The following is a 19,951-nucleotide window of genomic DNA, read 5'->3' on the forward strand; positions in this document are numbered from 1 at the left end:
GCTGGTCGTTCTGTTAAAATTTCCCAACAGCCCCAATCCTTCATAGTAAGGAGGTCCAGAGGAGAAACACAACCAACAGGATTTAGTAGTATTAGGGTTGGTGGTATTTAGAACTTGGAAAGCCCCCTCAAGAAGATTGAAGAGGCGTTGTCCAGTGTCAGGAAAGGGGGCTATTTGGTCAGGGGTGAGGGCAGCAGAAATAGTGGTAGGGTCTACCGGAGGCACTGGAGTCTGCTTCAAGATCGAGGTTGGGAGACGTGGTTGATTTCTTAGGACAGAATTAGGTCCGATTGGGGCAGCTGGAAGGGTCTCAACCTTAAGTCTGACAGTAAATACAAGGCCCTTGTCATATCCAGATTTGTAATATCTAAGTCCCCACTGCCGTCCAGTGATCCACCCATCATACTGGCGTCCCTTATCACTGAACGTGATATTTAAGGGGAGGCACAGTCCTGTCCATTCACAGTCGGGGGATGTGCGGTTCTGGGTTACTTTAAGGAGGTCCCAGTCAGACGCAGGATTCTAATAAACGTTACCCGTAGTCTCACAACCCCAAGAGTTACAATAAAAAGATTGCAAGTCCCCACATTGTTGGGTTTGTTGGTAGGTTCGTCCGTCACGGGGGCAGACATAGAAAGTAGTGGTCTTTATCTGCTGGCGTGCGGCCGGATTTCTGCACCCAAAGCTCCATAAGCCACTTTGGCTCTGGGCTTGTTTTCCTCCGACGTAATACGCCGAAGTCGCGGGCCTGACCCTGTTTGCCTGCATCCAGCTAAGCTCGGGTATATCCCAGCCTCCTATTCCAGCGACTAAGGCGCAAACATCAGGGTGCAGGGATGGCCACCAGGTTTTAAGAGGAGCAACCTTAGAAATGGACCATACTGTCTCCCCTGTTTGGGAACAGACCTGCCATGTCAGTAGTCTAGGTTCGTGGGGGTTGGGGTCCTGAAGAGTGGGGAGTAGCTGGGCCATCAGAATCAACAGTGACACAATCATTCTTACACAAGCGAAGTTTAAGAGGGTTATCAGTTCGAATTACTCGCCAATCTGGGCCTGGTTGAGGTGCTCTCTTCAGATGTGAAGCGTGGACCCAGGAGGAGATGCCATCTACTTTCACAGCTGTGGGAGTAGTCAAAAGGACGATGAAGGGTCCTTTCCACCGGGGCTCAAGATTTCCCGTTCAGTGTCGTCTCACGTAGACAGAGTCTCCCACTTGGAACTGATGAGGTACTGAGATGTCCTCTGGCCGATAGACTTCTCGGATAGAGGCCCACACTTCTTTCTGCACAGCTTCCAGAGCCCGTAACCTTTCAAGCAGAAACTTATTAGTCACACATTCAGAGGATGTATGGAGGTGAGCTGCATTTAGCGGAGCTGGAGCTCCAAACATTATTTCAAAAGGTGTTAGTTTAAAACAGCTGGGGGTGTTTCTGACTCGAAATAAGGCGAAAGGAAGGAGGACTAACCAATCACATAAACCAGTCTCTATGGATAATTTAGTCAGGGTCTCTTTTAAAGTTCTATTCATCCTTTCTACCTGTCCTGAGCTCTGGGGTCTATATGCACAGTGCAATTTCCAATCTGTCCCCAGGATCTTGGCCAATCCCTGACTTACCTGGGCAACAAAGGCAGGATCGTTGTCAGAGCCGATTACCTTTGGGATCCCGAACCTGGGAAATATTTCTTCAAGGATCTTCTTGGACACCATCTGAGCTGTCTCAGTTTTGGTGGGGAACGCCTCTGCCCATCCTGAAAAGGTGTCTAGGAAAACTAGGAGGTATTTATATCCATACTTAGCAGGCTTAATTTCAGTGAAGTCAACTTCCCAGTAGGCTCCTGGCCGATCTCCTCGAAGCCTCTTTCCGCATATTACTTGATGTCTGTTCACATTTACTAATTGGCAAGGAACACAATTTCTTACAACCTCGTCTGCCAATTTTCCCAAACCGATGACATGATAAGGGGAATCTCGAACCAGGGTTTTTAGATTATTGGCCCCCAAATGTGTCAACTGATGTAATTGCCTTAAGTATTCTCCTGCCTTTTTCTGGGGCAGGATAATTTTCCCATCTTCTGACTTATACATTCCAAGGGGTGGGGATTTTTGGATCCCCAACTTGTCCATCTGAGCAAGATCCTCGGGGGTATACTGAAAGTTCGTACTACATGTGGCTTCTGGGTACACCTGGAGGGGTAAGATGTTCGTTCCCTGGGCTGCTTGTTTTGCGGCTTGGTCCGCCCTTCTGTTTCCTTGAGCTATTGGAGAGTCACTTTTTTGATGCCCAGGACAATGTATTATTGCTACTTCTCTAGGTCTATGGATAGCTTCTAACAGATCTAAGATTTCTTGTTTATTCTTAACATCTTTCCCGGCAGAAGTCAGCAGCCCTCTCTGTCTATATATAGCCCCGTGTATATGAGCAGTGGCAAAAGCGTAACGGCTGTCAGTGTAGACGTTAAGTCTCTTACCTTCTGCCATCTTTAAAGCCTGAGTCAGGGCGACGAGCTCTGCCCGCTGCGCAGAAGTGCCCGTTGGGAGTCCGCTGGCCCACACAATTCGGTTATCATCTACTACTGCAGCTCCTGCCATCCTCTTACCTCCCATGATGTAACTGCTCCCGTCTGTGTACCAGGTCAGGAGTCCCGGTCCTTCTAAGGGCTGATCTCGTAAGTCCCGACGGGTCCCCGTCTCCTCAGCCAGGATTTCCTGGCAGGTATGAAGCACTTCTTTTCCCACATCGGGGAGCAGAGTAGCCGGGTTTAGGATGGCAGGCGGGGCAAATTCCACACGATCACGATTCAGGAGTAAGGTTTGATAGTGAGTCATTCTGGCATTCGACATCCATCTTTCGGGTGGTTGTCGAATTACGCTTTCCAGCGCATGAGGAGCAACCACAGTGAGTTTTTGTCCCAGCGTTAGCTTGTCAGAATCTTTAACTAAGAGGGCCACAGCTGCCACTACTCTCAAACAAGTGGGCCATCCACTACTCACGGGGTCTAATTTTTTAGACAAATAGGCGACAGGTCTCTTCCAAGGTCCCCATTGTTGGGTCAACACTCCTCGAGCTACTCCGTCCCGTTCATCCACGAAAAGGATAAATGGCTTAGTTATGTCTGGCAATGCCAGAGCGGGTGCCGAGAGGAGGGCCTTTTTGATATCATCAAAGGCCTGTTGTTGTTCAGATCCCCAAACAAACGGGGCTGCTCCTTTAGTGAGGGGATACAGAGGGGCTGCCAAAGAAGCATATCCGGGTATCCATAGTCTACAAAACCCTGCTGTCCCCAGAAACTCGCGAACCTGGCGTGCTGTAGTGGGGACCGGAATCTGCGTCACAGTCTGCTTTCGGGCTTCAGTAAGCCACCTTTTCCCATTTCTCAGGGAGTATCCCAAATAAGTCACTTGTTGTTGGCAGATCTGTGCCTTCTTAGCAGATACCCTGTACCCCAATTTGGCAAGCTCAGCCAAAAGGGCTCCAGTGGCCTTTTGGCAGGTTCTCTGAGTAGGGGTGGCTATCAATAAGTCATCAACATACTGTAACAAAGTTACCTGTGGGTTAGAAGCTCGGTAGAAAGCCAAATCTTGATGTGGAGCCTCGTCGAAGAGGGTGGGCGAGTTCTTAAATCCTTGTGGCAAACGAGTCCAGGTCAATTGTCCAGTAGTTCCTGTGGAGGGATCTTTCCATTCAAAAGCAAACAGCGGTTGGCTGCTCTGGTGCAAGCGCAGACAAAAGAAAGCATCTTTTAAATCTAAAACTGAATACCAGGTGTTTTCCGGGGCCAGGGAGCTTAGTAGGTTATAAGGATTTGGCACAGTGGGGTGAATGTCCTGTGTCCTTTTATTAACTTCTCTTAAATCTTGTACTGGTCGGTAGTCTCCCGTTCCTGCCTTTTTTACAGGCAGCAAGGGGGTGTTCCATGGGGATTGACATTTTACTAATATCCCCTGTTCCATAAGCTTCTGGATATGCGGCCTAATTCCGTCCCTGGCTTCTTTACTCATTGGATATTGTCTCACAGTTACTGGTAAGGCTGAAGCTTTTAGTTCTATGACTACAGGGGGCTGGTTCTTGGCGAGCCCCATGCCGGCCGTTTCCGCCCAGGCTCCTGGGAACCGGTCAAACCACTCCTGACTTATTTTGGAGGGCTCCGGCTCCTTAAAAAGACGGTATTCATCTTCTAATCTTATAGTCAGGACGCTTAAGCTCAAAGGTTTATTCTCTTGATTGGTTACCAGAGGTTCCCCGGCTTGAAAGGATATTTGGGCCCCCACTTTGGTTAAAATGTCTCTTCCTAACAGGGGTGTGGGGCATTCCGGTATGACAAGGAACGAGTGGTTTACTCGTCCTACTCCTAAATCCACTGTTCTCCGGGTAGTCCACACATATTGTTTCTGGCCCGTAGCCCTGATCACCCAAGATTTTTTATCAGAGAGGGGGCCCTTTGCCTGAGTCAATACAGAATGTTGAGCACCGGTGTCTACCAGGAATTCAACGGGTTGCCCCTCCACTTTCAGAGTTACCCTGGGCTCGGGGAGAGGCTCCGAGCCCTGTCTTCCCTAATCCTCGTCTTCCAGCAGGGACAACACCTTCTTCGGAGGCTTTTTTAGTGGCTTTTTAGAGCATTCTTTTACCCAGTGCCCTTTTTCCTTGCAATATGCACATTGATCTTTATCCAAAGGAGGCCGGTTGCCCAGGTGCCCTGCCTTACTAGTTCTGCCGCTAGAGGGCGGGCGTCCCTTGCCTTCTACCACTGCGGCCAAGATCCTTGTTAAATTTTTCTCATGTTTCCTATCCCTTTTTTCCTCTTTACTTTCTCTTTCCTTCTCCTTCCTCAATTCCTTTTCTTCCTCAGTCTCTCTCTTATGATAAACTTTCTCAGCTTCTTTCACTAAATCTCTCAGCGACAAATCTTGTAAGCCTTCCAATCTCTGAAGCTTCTTTCTAATATCAGGTGCTGATTGCCCAATAAAAGCAAGAGCCACTGAGGCACTGTGCTCCTCGGAAGTGGGGTCAAAGGGAGTATACCGCCTGAAGGCTTCCATCAGGCGTTCTAAGAACACTGCAGGCGCCTCAGTGGCTCCCTGACTGACCTCTCTTACCTTGGCCAAATTGGTGGGGTGCCTTGCGGCCCCGCGAAGACCCGCCACCAGAGCCTGGCGATAGATGGTTAGTCGCTCCCTACCTTCTGGAGAATTAAAGTCCCAGTTGGGTCTGGTCAGTGGGAACCCCCTTTCTATATCATGAGGGAGTTGTGATGGTCGTCCGTCAGCTCCAGGCACGTTCTTTCGTGCTTCCAGGAGGATCCTTTCTCTTTCTTCCGTGGTGAAGAGCACCTGTAAAAGCTGCTGACAGTCATCCCAAGTGGGCTGGTGAGAAAACATTAGGGACTCTATCAGTCCAGTTAGTTTCTGCGGTTCTTCTGAAAAAGGAGGGTGGTTAGCTTTCCAGTTGTATAAATCAGCAGAGGAGAATGGCCAATATTGCAGAGGTTGGAAAGGCGGGTCCCCTTCCTCTCCGAGGATGGGGGCCCCATAAAACCGGAGGGGAAAAATACCCGGTGGGTCCATTGCGGCCCCTCGGCGGCGTCGAGTTCCCTGGGCCGGTCCCGGAAGCGGTCCCACTGCCCCGGTGCCTGAAGCTAGGGGCAGTGGGGGCGCTGGGGCTGGGGGCACCTGAGCCGGAGGCGCCGGGGCTGAGGGCGCCGGGGCTGGGGGAGCCGGGGCTGGAGGAGCTGGGGCTGGGGCAGGAGGGTAGGGAGGGAGATCATCAACCATAAGTAAATCTTGAGTGTCAGGATGAATTTTGGTAGTCTCTTTTTCCTTGCTCTGAGGTTGAGCCTGGGTCACTAAGACTTGAGAGCTCATTTTCTTTTGCACCCAGGGCTTTACCCAGGGTGGTGGATTTTCCACTAACTCCTGCCAGATCACAATATAGGGTTGCTGATCCGGATGTCCTTGAGACGAACTCTGAAAAACAACAGCTTTTACTGCAAGTAAAGTGGAGAGGTCAAAAGTCCCCTCCGGGGGCCACCCTACATTAAGAGTGGGCCACTCGGAGGTACAGAAAGTCTGCCATAGCCCCTTCTTAACTTCTACTGACAAATTGTGTGCCCTCGCTCACTTCTGTCCAGTGATCTAACGTCAGACTGAGTGGAGTCGTTACTGTCTGTCCCATGGTCAGTATAACAATTATTAGACACGTACAGAACACAAAAAACAGAGACACACAGAGATTAGACACACAGCGGCCGCACTTAGTTTTCTTCAGATTTCTGACCAAAAGCCGAAAAGAATCAGTGGGCTGATACTCTTGGCACCCGAATATCAACCTTATCTCATCAGATTCACTTTGCCGGAAAAACAGATGAGAGGCCACCAGGCGTCCCTGGCCCTCCAATCTCCCTGAGGCATCCCCCAGGGTTGCAGCCTGCGGTTCTCCAAGTACATCTACCGACCGCAGTCTCGATCCCTTTATGGGATCAGGACGACTGCCAGACAAGGGTACCCCTTTTCAGAATTCTGACCGGTCTTACCAAGAAACAGAACACAGAACACAGACAACTCAAGGCGCCACTTAGTCTTACCTCTCCCTCCAAGGGCAACTTTCAGGAGTGAAACGGGCGAGCGCACAATCCCGGATGAGCCCCCAAATGTTGGATTCTCCCAGAGGAGAGCGCCACCCCAAATCACTCACAGAAGGCGTCTCTTGATGCAATAAGCAAGAGGAATTTATTCAGAGACCAGCTAGCTGGGGTCCAAGTGTCAGCCCGACGCAGCGGGTCTCAACAAGGACCCCGAGCACTTAGAGTCAGAGGTTTTTATAGCATTTTCAAAAAGGGCAGTATTTTTCCACAAACACATCACATTGTTTTTCCAAAAAAAAACACATACATTTTGGCTGACGCCACATCCTGGGGGTCTAGTGAGATAAGATCACCCTCGGAATGTTAGGGTGGTTCTTAGTAAGGTAAGCTTGGTATGTATGATTAACTGATTGAGGTTGGCTAACTAAAGGTCACTGCAATCAACGCTGGCTGACTAACTTGTTTTTCAAGGTTCTAATATTTTCCTATTTTCTTCCTTCTAGGTTAGAAAATGGAGTCTAAGCTTTTAAGATGGCTATACTTATGCTAACTTTCTATCTTCAATAAGGTTGATTCTTAGTGGAGGATTCTACACCATGTGTCCCTTTCCTCATCATCCTACATGCTCCCTGGAGAGGGGCAGAGCCAAGTACCAAGTCGGAGGATAGGTTGGCAATATCCTACATTGTCTCAAAGATTTGGAGAAAAAGGGAGAGGCACTGGTATGATTGAGTACTTGGTGCCAGATATCTTCATAAACATTGCCTCATTAAAAAACAGGTATTTTCCCTGTTTTGTAGTATAAATAAAACTTATCCAAGGTCAGACCTAATGCTGATGAGCAAATCAGATGAAAGTTGAGCCTGGTCCGGGTGAGCTCAAACTCTGGTTTACAGTATCACACTGTCTTCAGATCATAAAAAACCTCATTTTATATAGGAGTACAAATGGCCTATTTATGCCATTTCTCTCAGTTTCTAACAAAACATCTCAACTTTTATCATCACATTAACTTCAAGAGACCTGAAAATGTTTAGATCATCTCATTCACTGGAGCTATTTATTCTCAACTGCTGGTAATGAGCTTTCTTAACTCAGCATTTTGTCAAAAAAGTCTAAATACTTGAATGCTTCATTTCAGGCTCATTCTCTTTGCATGCATCTTTTTGGTTCTGCTTTTAAAAATAGATTCCAAAATCATGACAGATTCAGACATGGAGGAAAAATAAAACAGGATGGAGAGCAATGGGAACACTAATCTGAAATGGTCACAAGGCTAGAGGCTAGAGTACCTGTGTTTGTAGAAACCCAAATTGAAAAGAAATCTCTTGAATTTATGAGGCTGTCACTCATGTGTGCTTGATTGAACAAAATAAAAAATAAACACTGCCCAAGGAATGTAAACTTGGATTCTACCTCACTCTTCCACAGTTGACACCCAGGTTATTAGCATTACCCTTAATGTCCTTATTATTTAAAAGTAAATCTCTTAACTTCCTTGAAAAATCCCATGATTCTATAGTCAACTGTGACTCTCTGGCCTTTCCCATGAACAATTTAAAGGAATTCAAATCCCACCACTATCATCCCTTTTTAATTTCTATGACAAAGGCAAAGGGCTTACTCACCATCTGGTTAAATTTTCTTTGTAATGTGATAGAAAATGAAGCAGGAAAGAAAAAAGTCCAGTCATCATCTACACAGAGTGATACATAGTTTGGAAAATGGCTTAATGAGCCCAACAGTTTGCTTGATATGGTTGCAGGTAACACAGATTCATCTCTAAAAGGGTAGAGAGAAAAATCAATCTTTTCTAGGTAAGTCCGTAATAACATTAAAGCTTCTTTCCCTCTTGCTTTTGCCTGATACAATATATTCACAAATGAAAATAATTCTGAGTACTATTCCTCACAAAGATGCCCACAACACCTGCTTTCACATTCTTAAAGTCAGGGAAATTATGTAACAGACTATCTGGCTTCATCCTGACTCTGGTAACAAACGGACCCAGGTCTCCTAGGGTCCTTGGCGTTTCACTCCTCTCATCCACCCCTTGCTCTCACTTCCCCTTACTCACTAACATTTGCACCTGCTCTGATGCAATAAGACGCATTGGAAGATGAGAGTCTAATTCACATCCGCCACTGACATTTTGAAGGTATGCTTGACTTTGTGGGCTTAATTTCCTTATGAAGTCAGCATACCTTTAAAATGTCAGTACCAGAAGCACGTCAGTGGCAGTGTGCAGTTCTTACTTCTTCAGCGGTTCTTTGGACATGGTCACGCCTACAGGTAGAGGCACTGGAGGGGATCCTCTGGGGAAATGCTCCCTCTCAGCCCCTCTTTCAGATGTCAAAACAGGGAAGAGAGAACTAGCAGACAATTTCTCTCTACCCACATATATGTTCATCTCTTTTCTGGCCACCATGCCCAGGGACTTTATAAGCAAAAGCCCCTTGTCAGAAAATGTCAGTCATGCCCACTGTTAATTCTACCATCACAGAATCGTTCTACTTCTCACTCATGTGAAGACAACACAGTAATCTCAGTACAGTGCTTCTCAACCTACAAAGTGCATATAAATCACCCGGGGATTTGGCTGGAATGCAGATTCGGATTTCACAGGTCTGGGGTGGACACCAAGCTTCTGCATCTCTAACAAGTGTCAGTGGGGACTGATATTCCTGGTTTGCAAACCACGCTTCAGTAGCAAGATCCCAATTTCTTCCTCTCCCAAAACTGGAGCACATTTTATCTTAAGGTTATCCTGTGGCTGGTTATCTACCAAGAGAACTAACAGGGCAGAAAACCCAGAAACTCTGTGTAGGGAGAATTCTATCCTGCACACGGGGTAAATTTCACTGACTCTCACTGCCAGATTCTGGATCTTTCTTCCCGCCCAAATAGATTTGCCAGATTCTTCTTCCTTAAATGAAAGACAAATACTGGCTCAGCCTCAACAACCTGATCTGATGCCACTCTGACAGCAACTTAAGCATAGAGACACCTGTTAAAATAGATTCCTGGGCCCTAACCCTGAGACTCTGACTAATTAGGTCTGGAGTGGCCCCAAGAATAAACACATACACTATGTGATTCTAATATATTAAGAGACTTTGGGGAAGGAAATACATGTAGCCTCTTTGAGGGACTGGAGAAACTTATATCCTATGGCCATTAATGTCTTTGTATCAAAGAAGATAGCAAAGAAACGTAGGAAAAAAGGAAACACAACTTGAGCATCTGATACTATGACAAAAGAAATTACTCTCTCTCCAATATGGATACTTGCTTAAGGACATTTATGGTTAATTCCAGTGTATTCTGTCCTTTTCCTTAGAAAAGTTCACTAAAAATGTAAAGCATGTCTTGTATATTCTATAGGACATTCTTTTAATGTAGGTATGACTAGACACATTCAGTTAATAATAAAAATATCAAAGGAATGGTTATTTGCCCTTCTGATTGAACAAATGAAACAAGTTATTCAGACACATAAAATTTCTTTAATATATCCAAGAAGCCAAACATTGAAATCAGTTAACAAAAATAAGGACTGAACATTGATTAGTACCCTTAAAATGGAAGAAACAAATAAAAAATGCAAAAAGTAGCTTTACTTAGACTTTATGAATAAAATGTCCTCCCTGAGACAAGCTTCAGCTGGGCTGTGCAGTCTCTTCTGCGGCAGGAGCAGCACTTGGGAGTGCGTCGGCCTCTGCTGGCTCAGAGGCAGGTCCTGCGGCCCCAGCAGCCTCAGCAGTCGGAGCAGGGATGGCCTCTGCCCCGGGGCTGGCTCCCGGCTGGCTGGGGGTGCTCTCAGTCTGACTGTCGCTGGTCTCGGTCTGAGAGGCTAAGGATTCTTGACTGGAGCTGGTGTCTGTAAGACTGGGTATGTCAGCTTGACAAGGATTGGCTTCTTCTTCTGTTTCCAATTCTGTTTCCTGACTTTGAACTTCCTCACCTTCTTCTACCATAGCAGGTGGCAGCTGTAATAAAGTCTAATGAAAAAAAGAAAACATCAGTATGAATGCCAATGAAGAAAACACTGGCTTAAAAGCTAAATTCTCATTTTAACATTATTTTTCTAATAGATACTGTTCACTCTAGAGTTCTCCAAAACACTCCTATGTGCCATTTTACATTGTAGACATAACAACTCTGATGACAATGGCCTAGGTTTTACTGACTCCAAGGAATATGCCAACAGAAATATCACAAAATAATGACCAAAGAACACACTAAATCTTTAGAGAGGAAAGCAGTATGAAGACCTTTTAGATTTTTTAGCAACTTGCTGTAACATTTCTGGAAAAACAGTGGCTGGTTAGGATTAATTGACATATCAGCTCATGAAAGGGGCAACTCCAATCTAGGAGCCCTGTGAAAGGTGGGGAGAGACCAAGCCTTGAGAGGAAACGAGGGCAGGGAGAGAGTAGCAGGGCACAAGGCTCCAGTCCTACTCTACCAGAGCACCAAAGCAGCTCTATAGGCTTAGCCTTCCCTTCATCCCATGCTAGTCTAGAGCTAAGTCTTGGCTTCTCTGTTCAGGGTCTGTTTCTTTTGCTGGAAACTGAAATTTTTTTTAGAAGTCCCATTCATAAAAAGCCGAAAAAACTATGAAATACTTAGTAATGAAACAAGCAACATATGTGTAAGGTCTGTATGCTGAAAACTCCCAAATACTATGAGAGAATTCAAAGACCTAAATGAATGGAGAGAGATCATATTCATAGAAAGGCAAAGTCAACACTCTTAAGATATCTATCTCCCCAAATTGATACTAAGCAATCCTACTCCCCAAAATATCCTTATTAAAACCCCAACATGCTTTTCTGGGGGTAGAAATTGACAAGCTGATTCTAAAATGTACATAGAAAAGCAAAGGAACTAGATAGAATAGCCAAGACAATTCTGAAAAAGAAGAATAAAACTGAAGGACTCCCATGATCTAATTTCAAAATTTACTATAAAGCTACCCTATAATAAAGTTAGTTTGGTAACAGCAAAAGGATTGATACACAGATCAACAGAACAGAATAAAGTCCAGAAACAGACTCTCACACGTATGGCCAGTGGACTTTCTGACCAAGGTGACAAGCAACTCAACAGAGGAAAACAGTCTCTGTTCAGGAAGATAGTTCAGGGAATGGAGCTGAAATAATCTGAGATTCACATGCAAATAAATAAAACTCAAGGCTATTTTGCAATTAACTCAAAACACATCATACCACTAAATGTCAAATATAAACTTTTAGAAGAAAACAGGAAAAACCTGTAACTTTGGGCTAGGCCGTTCTTTTAGGATATAAAAAGCACAAATCATAAAAAGAACAACTTGATACATTGAACATCATCAAAATGTAAAACTTCTATTCCTTGAAAGACACTTAAGAATGAAAAAACAAGTCACAGATTCCTAATCAGGAGTGGAAAGTTTATTCACTGTCTTATCTGCAGAAATTTGCTGTCAATATATAACCCGCCTGCAGTGGAAAGTGTATAGTGTTTTGTAATAAATGGCCTGATGCTAATGTGTAAATGGCAAAAAAAAAAAACGGGTCACAGACTAGGAAAAAATATTCATAAAACATGTATCTAATAAGGGTCTTGTAGTCAGAATAGATTTTAAAACTATCAAAACTTTAATAAAATAAACAACCCAATTTAAAAAATGAGTGAACAGATACATCCTCAAAGAAGATATACAGATGGCAAATAACCATGAAAAGATGCTCAGCATCAGTAGTCATTAGAGAAATGCAAGTTAAAACCACTACATATCTGTGAGAATAGCTGAAATAAACTAGACCCACCATAACAAGTGTGGGTGAAGATGTGAAGCAACTAGAACTCTCACACACTGTGGGTGGGACTATGGAAGGGTACACTGGTTGGTGGTGTCTTAGAAAGTCAAATACATACTGACCAGATTATTCAGTCATTCCTCTGATAAAAATTTACCCAAGAAAAAGTACAGGGACTTGTACAAGAATGTTCATGTTCAATGGTTATTTATTTGTAATAACCAAAGTTGAAAACAATCCAAATGTCCATCAGCAGGTAAATGGGTAAACTCGGAACATCCACACAATGGAATACTATCCAGCAATAAAAAGGAAAGGACTGATACACAAAAAAAACGTGAATCTTGAAATAATTATGCTAATGATAGGTAGGAAAAAAGTACATGTTGTATGAGTCCATTTACATAAATATCTAGAAAATGGAGACTAAGCTATAGTGACAGAAAGCAAATCCTTGGTTACCTGGAGAAGGTGGGGAAGGGACTAGTGAAGGACGAGAAGTCACCAAGGGCCAGGTGAAAACTTGGAGATAATGGATATGTTCAGTATCATATATCTACATATCTGTATCTATATGTATACAGAGTTGTGTCAGACATATCAAATAGTATATTTTACATATGTGGAATTTATTGTACATCAAATTATATCTACATAAAAATGTTTTAAAAGTATACACGTTAACGTGAATAACAACCTACTTTGGTTTAATGGTTTCCCACAAGGAATCACGTACTTTACTGGTCTAGTCTGTAACATACAAGATTTTTTCTACAGCAAGAAAAGCAGGCATCCATTTTGAGAAAACTCACCTGATGATAATGATGTGTGGTCTGTATCAAATGCATGTACATGTTGTATACATAGTTTGCCATCTGGGGCATATTCTTTATTATCTGAACTTCATGAGATGGTCTCTCTCCATTCTAGAAGGCAAAAAGAAAGTTAAGTTTAGAGTGAAAAAATGCTAAAGCTAATACTCCAGTAGAAGCCTGTGCCTCCATCTTATGTAGAAGCACTTTTAGGGTTTGGAGGAAGGAAGGATAATAAGAGGACATTAACGTGTAAGTGTGAGAGTACAATGGGACTTCATGAAGAGAAGTGATTCAATTTAAATTTAGAAAAGGCAGAGACTAGGAGAAAACTTAGAGTCACTAGCTTTTAATACAATTTCAGTCTGGTAAATAAAATGAGTTTGGTCTCTAATGTAGAAGATTATAAGATAAGCAATCATTTGAATAGAAATACCAACATGGTCTAAAGTATTGGTCTCTTCTACTGTGTAAGCTCCAAAGGCAATTCTTAAGATTATCCTGAAAGAAAAATTTAAAGTTATTCTTCCTATTTGTTTTATTAAAAAATAAGAAGCTAACATTTACTATTGTATAGTATATAGACTATTAGTCATGAGGGTGAATATTCAGAAGTTTTGTAATTAATAAGGTGTGTAGTAAGAAATGTTGGCAATTAGTAGCCTAAAGTGCATCTTCATGGTATCTGTCAGAACCATCTGAGGAGAGGGCTAAACCAGAGGCCTGGGCTCTAGTGCCCACAGATTCAGACTCGGTAGGTCTGAGACAGAATGATGTGACTCTGACTAATTTCTGACAGTAATCTGAGAAACACTGCTCCAGCAGTGTAGGTAAAGTGGTAAAGGAAAAAAAGAAAAAAATGTGCACTTCTTCCTAAACCATCCTAGAATTAAAGGATGAACAACTTTCCTACTAAGAGTCAATTATAAAATGTTTATAAAATCTCACCCTTTCTTACTGTAGGAACAATTCAGAAAACCATAAAAGTAAAAAACATGTATCAAGAAAAAGAATTTTACCTTGAAGTAACAACTTATTTAAAGTATATAAAAGTTAGAAATATTTGGTGCATTAATATAATTTCTCAGAATTACTGGGATGTAGTTTTGTATGTAAGCAGTGTTCTTTTCATAATGGTCACTTTCTGCAATGGTCACAATTTCTTTGCACAAAGACTGCCATGCTATTACAGTTATGAAATACTGCCTTCAAAAATATGGAAGGCTTTTAGATTTTTGTTTGCTTATTTTCTGGTGGCTTTGATAGGTGCTGCCTCTTCTGAGATGCTCTTTTGAACAGGGCTTGAATTCATGGTATTATGTAAAGCACTGGTTTCTAAGCCTTGTATTCACTGATATTATCTGATCTGTACTCTAGGTTTCTCCAGGTTTATCCCTGCAGTCCTTGGTTAGAAAGACACAAAGTTCTGCCCCAGACCTTGTCAGGAATCTGCCTGTTTGTTTATTCATTTCTATGTTGTCAAACGATGAGCCACATTCTCCTTACAAGGCTGAAGATAGGCAGTATACTACAGTGATTATTAGCAGGCACTCTTGAGTCAGACTGCTTGGGTTTTCAAGTCTCAGGTTCTCCATCTACCAGAGGCATGGCCACTAGTTAACTCTCCAATCCTCAGTTTATTCATTTGTAAAGTAAGGTTAATTAAAAAACCTACTTAACAAGGACTGTTACTGAGATGAAATAAGATAATGTATGTAAAGAGTGAATAGTCTGATAAATGGTAAGTATACTAAATAAATGTTAGCATATATTTTTTTTATATAGAAAATCAAATTCAGTTCCATGGGATAAGGAACACTCTAAATCTGTAATCAGATGAACTGTGTGATGATGATCCTAGCAACCGCGGTCGGCTACAAGACTGCAGCTCTGTGCATTAAGAAAGACCTACCTTCCTATTGGTCGGGAAAGGTTCCGTTGGAATTATATGCAAATGAAGTGGGCGGGCCGTGAGCTGACTGAAGGCGGGAGTTAGTTCAAAACAGTTTTGGAAGAGGGATACTCTGGCAAAGATATAAAGTCCAAGTCTGGCTCTAGACATGGCCACCACTAAGCGACGGACATCCCTTTGGGAAACAAACAAAATTAATTAACATATTTCAGGATTAATAAAGAATTTATGCAGCTTTTCTCCCTCGTTTTTTACATACACCACTAAATATTCCTGTCAAGCTATAGAAATAAAAGTTAAGCTTCTTGAAGACTTAACAGAGTAAATATTAAGTTAATGCTATGACTACTATGTAAACCAAGTAAAAAGTTAATGCTTTATGACTAACCTCTATGATGGTTTTTGGGTTGTTTTGGGGGTGGTGGTAGTGGGAATCACAACCAATGCACTGATTAAAAAGGTTAGGAGGTACTGTGTGACATCAAGTACGTATTAGTTATTCAGTTCATGCATGTGTGTATGTGTGTGTGTGGAGGGAGGAGTAGGTACTCCCCCCAGTGCATACAAAACTAAGATGTTCATTTAGGTAGAGAAAAAGATACCCCTTTACACAGTAGCTTTAAGGAATTGCTACATTTGTGGCACACTGGGTTCACAGAGGAAAATTACCTTGCTGCTGCAGCCAAATTTAAAAAATTTTTTCTACATTTCCTAAGAACCCCAAGTGGTCATGCTATATATAGGTGGTGGTTCCAACACTGGTAACTGGACAAACAATGCTAAAATACCTAGCAAGAGTTTCACTCAAAGGTGATTAAGGAAATTATGGTTAAAGCAGTGTTATCAGGGGAAACTGAGGAGTGGTGGTAGAAGGAGGAGGCCTAAACTGTTGTTTTCATGGTAACCACTACATTATGATATCCAGTTCTCCCCTTCACACCCAGAAGGCTCTATCTCTAGGCAAAGCACAGCTACAGTGCCATTTAAGTGGTTCTAGTAAGCCTGACCTCTACTGAACATGAGTAGAATCAGACTAGTATCTTCAGCAGAGTCAAGTGTAGGTACCTTCCAGCAGTATGTTTACTGTCTCCCCCACTGGACTTTAAGCTTCACAAGGGTAAAGATCATGCTTAGACTTACTACTACGTATCAAGAGCCCAGCACACTGCCAAAGAATAGATGAATCTGAAACTATCTGTTGAATGAATGACCAAACCCTCTGAACATTACAGGCCACCAAGCAAAAGAGAAAAGCATGGCAGGATGAGTGGACAGGATTCCTTAGAGCTCTATCCTGAAACCAGATCAGTGGCAACTGCCACCTTTTTTCATAGTCCCCAGAAGATGGCTGGACAGAAACAGCATGTTAAACAAATCATCACTCTGCTAGAACTCCTAAGAGAAGAAAACACAGGGAAGTTAACAGATTTACTGCTTCACTCTGAACAAGTACTAAGCATTTCTCCCAGTACCTGGGCTATTCAAATCATGTGGAGACACAAATCATGAATGTTGGAAAGGGACGAGAAATGTCTCACTTAATCTAGCTTCTTAACAGGTCCTAAATGTCTTAAAACAGGTCTCTGGAATTGAAGGTAAATAGTCTGACTCCTACCCAATCACTTGATTAGTCTATCCTGGATGAAAAACGAGGTGGGCAAGTGCTTAGAAAACAGTTTAGCAGTTACTGAAAGGGTTACACATAGACCCAGGGTTATGACACGACCGAGGTCTACACCCAAGAGAAAGAAAAACATATGTCCACATAAAAACTTGTATAGGAATGCTCATAGTAACATCAGTCACAATACCTAAGAAGTAGAAACGACCCAAATATCTATCAGCTAATGAATGGGTAAATAAAATGTGATGTATCCATACAATGCCATATTAGTCAGCAACGAACAGGAATGAAGTACTGATACATGCTACAACATGGATGAACCTTGAACATATTATGCTAAGTGATTCCATTTATATAAAGTGTCCAGAATAGGCAAACTTACAGAGACAGAAAGGAGAAGGGCACATGTCAAGGGCTGGGGGAGAGGAGAGGAGAGCAACTTCTGATAAGTACAGGGTTTCTTATTGGCTGGATGTAAATGCTCTGATACTGTAAGGTTAACTCCATGAAGAGATTCTATGAATTGTACATTCAAACTGTATGGCAGCTGGTTTATATATATCTCAATAAAATTGTTATTAAAAAGAGAAATATGGAAGAAAGCAAGTATTTCTTAGTCTCTTGAAACTTGAAAAACAAAATAGTTTCCTGTTTATTATAGAAAGACAGATATGAACGATTACCTTCACAAACCAAAGAATTCTACGAAGAGTTTGATAAAATTCTAGCTGAGTTACCTAAGCTATCTTGGATGACTGGAATCATAAATATTGTTAAACTGACATTTCCCCTGCATGCTTTAATACCATCTCCACCACCACCACCGTCACCAGCACACCTGCAATGTAGAAGCTGGACTTTCAAATGGGAATTTTTGAAAATACAAAAATAACTTTTTTGGATAAAGGTATTTTTGCTCAGAAAATTTGGAAATGTAAAATGATACTGAAATCAGGTCCTTCATTTGTAAGCATTTTTCTTTCTTCTTTTAAGTCTCCAGAAAAGCCAGGCAAAGAACAGCACAGAAACTAAGTCATGAGCATATGAAAAAGACAAAGCACTACAGAGTCAAGAAAAAAAGTGAGGAGGGGATAAAGCAGTATGCAAATAATAATGATGCCCCCTTCAGAGAGCAGCTATAAATCTCAATGCAGAAAAGGAACTGCTTTTTAGAAAAGTTAGTCTCCAAACAAATGTTTGACAAATAAGCAAAAATAAATTGTATTTTAGAATGTGATAGTTTTCAAACCATTTCTTGAAACAGTACATCTTTGCTTACTCTTACATAAAAGTTATCAGTCTAATGGAACCTGATCACTGGGCTAAGCTCCAAATAGATTTTGACTTAATGACAACATCATGAGAGCTTAGAGAATTTTCTTTTTATATCCACCAAATAAAATAATAAAATGAACTCTCCTTATAGTTTTGCTAGAAAGTCATATGAGATAAAGGTTTATATAAAACTATAAACAGTTGTTTCATAAGAAGAAGATATTATTTTCATAAATCTCTAGCACATAAATACATCACAATAAATGATAAAAACAGACTATTGTTTGACAATTCTTAATCCTGGGAGAAGAAATGGTTCCTTTATCTAACACTGAAGCCGAAAGATTATGTGGTGAAAAGTCAAAAATGCTGTGCGATGAAAAATGTACTCTGAAGACACTTTTTACCACTTTATCCTCTTTAATTTCTGACACTAAATTTCCAACAGATATAGGACATCTATTAAGATTTTAAAATAAAATGCTCTCTCTGAATGCTACTGGAGAGTCAAAACTAAACACACTGCAATATTAGAGATTCAAAAAATTCAGAAGCAATGGTAATGGTTAACTATTCAAAGAATCTGATATTGTTACATTCTAACAAAAAGCACTAAAAGTTGCCATAACAATTAATTATACTTGAAGCTTCAAAAAAAGTAAAACTACTTAGCCATGTAAGTTTGAAATTAAAGCAGATAGTAAAGTATTATGAAAATTTTTCCTTACATACCTTAGATGGCCCACTGCCCTGGTTCGTACAAGAGAAAGAAGAATATAATCATTCTGCTGACCTTGAAATCTGTCAACAGTTGTGACCTAGGAAGAAAAAAATGGGAAATATGGTACATTCAAAAGCACAATAATAGGAGACTCCAGAGATATCAATTGAATAATATGCTAGAAATAAATCTTATCCTTAAAATAATCAATCCCCAAAGAAACATGACCGTATACTTGGAATTGAAAAGAGTAAGTTAACAAACACTATGAAATAAACCACGGTAACCAGATTAGGCTCTGACCCTGTGTCATTCACAGCACTCCTCCTTACCCCTCATGACAACTAAATAACCACCTGCAGAACTGAGTCTTCCCCCACCAGACTGCCCAACTCCTGAAAGCAGGGACTGTGTTTATCTTATTATCGGTATCCAAGGTTGATGCCCCACAATATAACTTATGTGCTCACTTACTATTTAACATATTTCTAGTTCTCATCTACAGCATTCCTCTGTCAAAAGATAAACAAGTAGCATTCACAGTACTTTTTGTTCAGTTTGAAAATATATGTACGATTAGGGGAGTTCCAGAAGATTTCAGACTAATATTGGCACTTGGGCATTTATCTCTTTTTTCATTAATTCAACAAGTTTAAGTGCTTATTCTGCATAAACTGTAATTCCTGGTGCCTGCCTTTAGAAAGTTCACAAAACATTTCTTTTTAAATCAACTTTACAAAAGTTTAAGTTACATACGATGAAATGCACTCATTTTAAACACACAATTTGATGAATTTTGACAATGTATACTTCCCTGTGAGTACAACAATCAGAATTTCCATCACATGAGATCCCTTTGTAGTCAAATCTGTAACCCCCAGCCCCAGGCAACCATTAATCTGCTTTCTGTCACTATAGATTATTTTATCCTGTTTTAGAATTCCATAAAAATGGAATCAAAGTATATACTCTTTTTTTGTCTGGCTTCTTTGCCTTAGCATAATGTTTTTACGATTCATCTATGTGTTATGTACATTAGGAGTTTGCACCTTTTTACTACTGAACAGTACTTCACTGAATGTACATACCACCATTTGTTTACCCATTCACCTGCCATGGCACTTGTTTATGGCACTATAGGTTGGAGCTATTTTGAATAAAACTGAAATTCATGTATAAACATTTTTGTGGACATATCTTTTCATTGCTCTTGGATAA

At 41.6% G+C, this 19,951-nt stretch overlaps 2 protein-coding genes across 3 annotated transcripts in view; both read right to left on the bottom strand.

Annotated features, from left to right (window-relative positions):
• Nucleotides 1-922: 922 nt before the first annotated feature.
• On the bottom strand, nt 923-6,173 carry LOC118928414 (uncharacterized). The gene is given in 2 exon segments (XM_057489047.1): nt 923-6,116; nt 6,118-6,173. Coding segments are annotated over 2 exon segments (5,250 nt in total).
• A 610-nt stretch (nt 6,174-6,783) lies between these two features.
• Nucleotides 6,784-19,951, bottom strand: part of AQR (aquarius intron-binding spliceosomal factor) — a 103,603-nt gene continuing 90,435 nt past the window's right edge. Inside the window, exons 32-36 of one of the 2 annotated variants that reach the window (XR_008992554.1) lie at nt 18,745-18,830; nt 15,114-15,288; nt 13,202-13,315; nt 8,211-10,583; nt 6,791-7,211 (exon numbers count right to left, since the gene is read on the bottom strand). Coding sequence is in view for 1 of the 2 variants with exons in the window: in XM_036887545.2 (XP_036743440.2) it covers nt 10,242-10,583; nt 13,202-13,315; nt 15,114-15,288; nt 18,745-18,830 (717 nt within the window). In the remaining variant the exon portion in view is untranslated. Of the gene's footprint in view, nt 10,584-13,201; nt 13,316-15,113; nt 15,289-18,744; nt 18,831-19,951 lie in introns of both variants that reach the window. The other variant, XM_036887545.2, reaches the window with a different exon arrangement.

This window comes from Manis pentadactyla, chromosome 11, assembly GCF_030020395.1.
Source record: "Manis pentadactyla isolate mManPen7 chromosome 11, mManPen7.hap1, whole genome shotgun sequence".
Lineage (NCBI taxonomy): Eukaryota > Metazoa > Chordata > Mammalia > Pholidota > Manidae > Manis > Manis pentadactyla.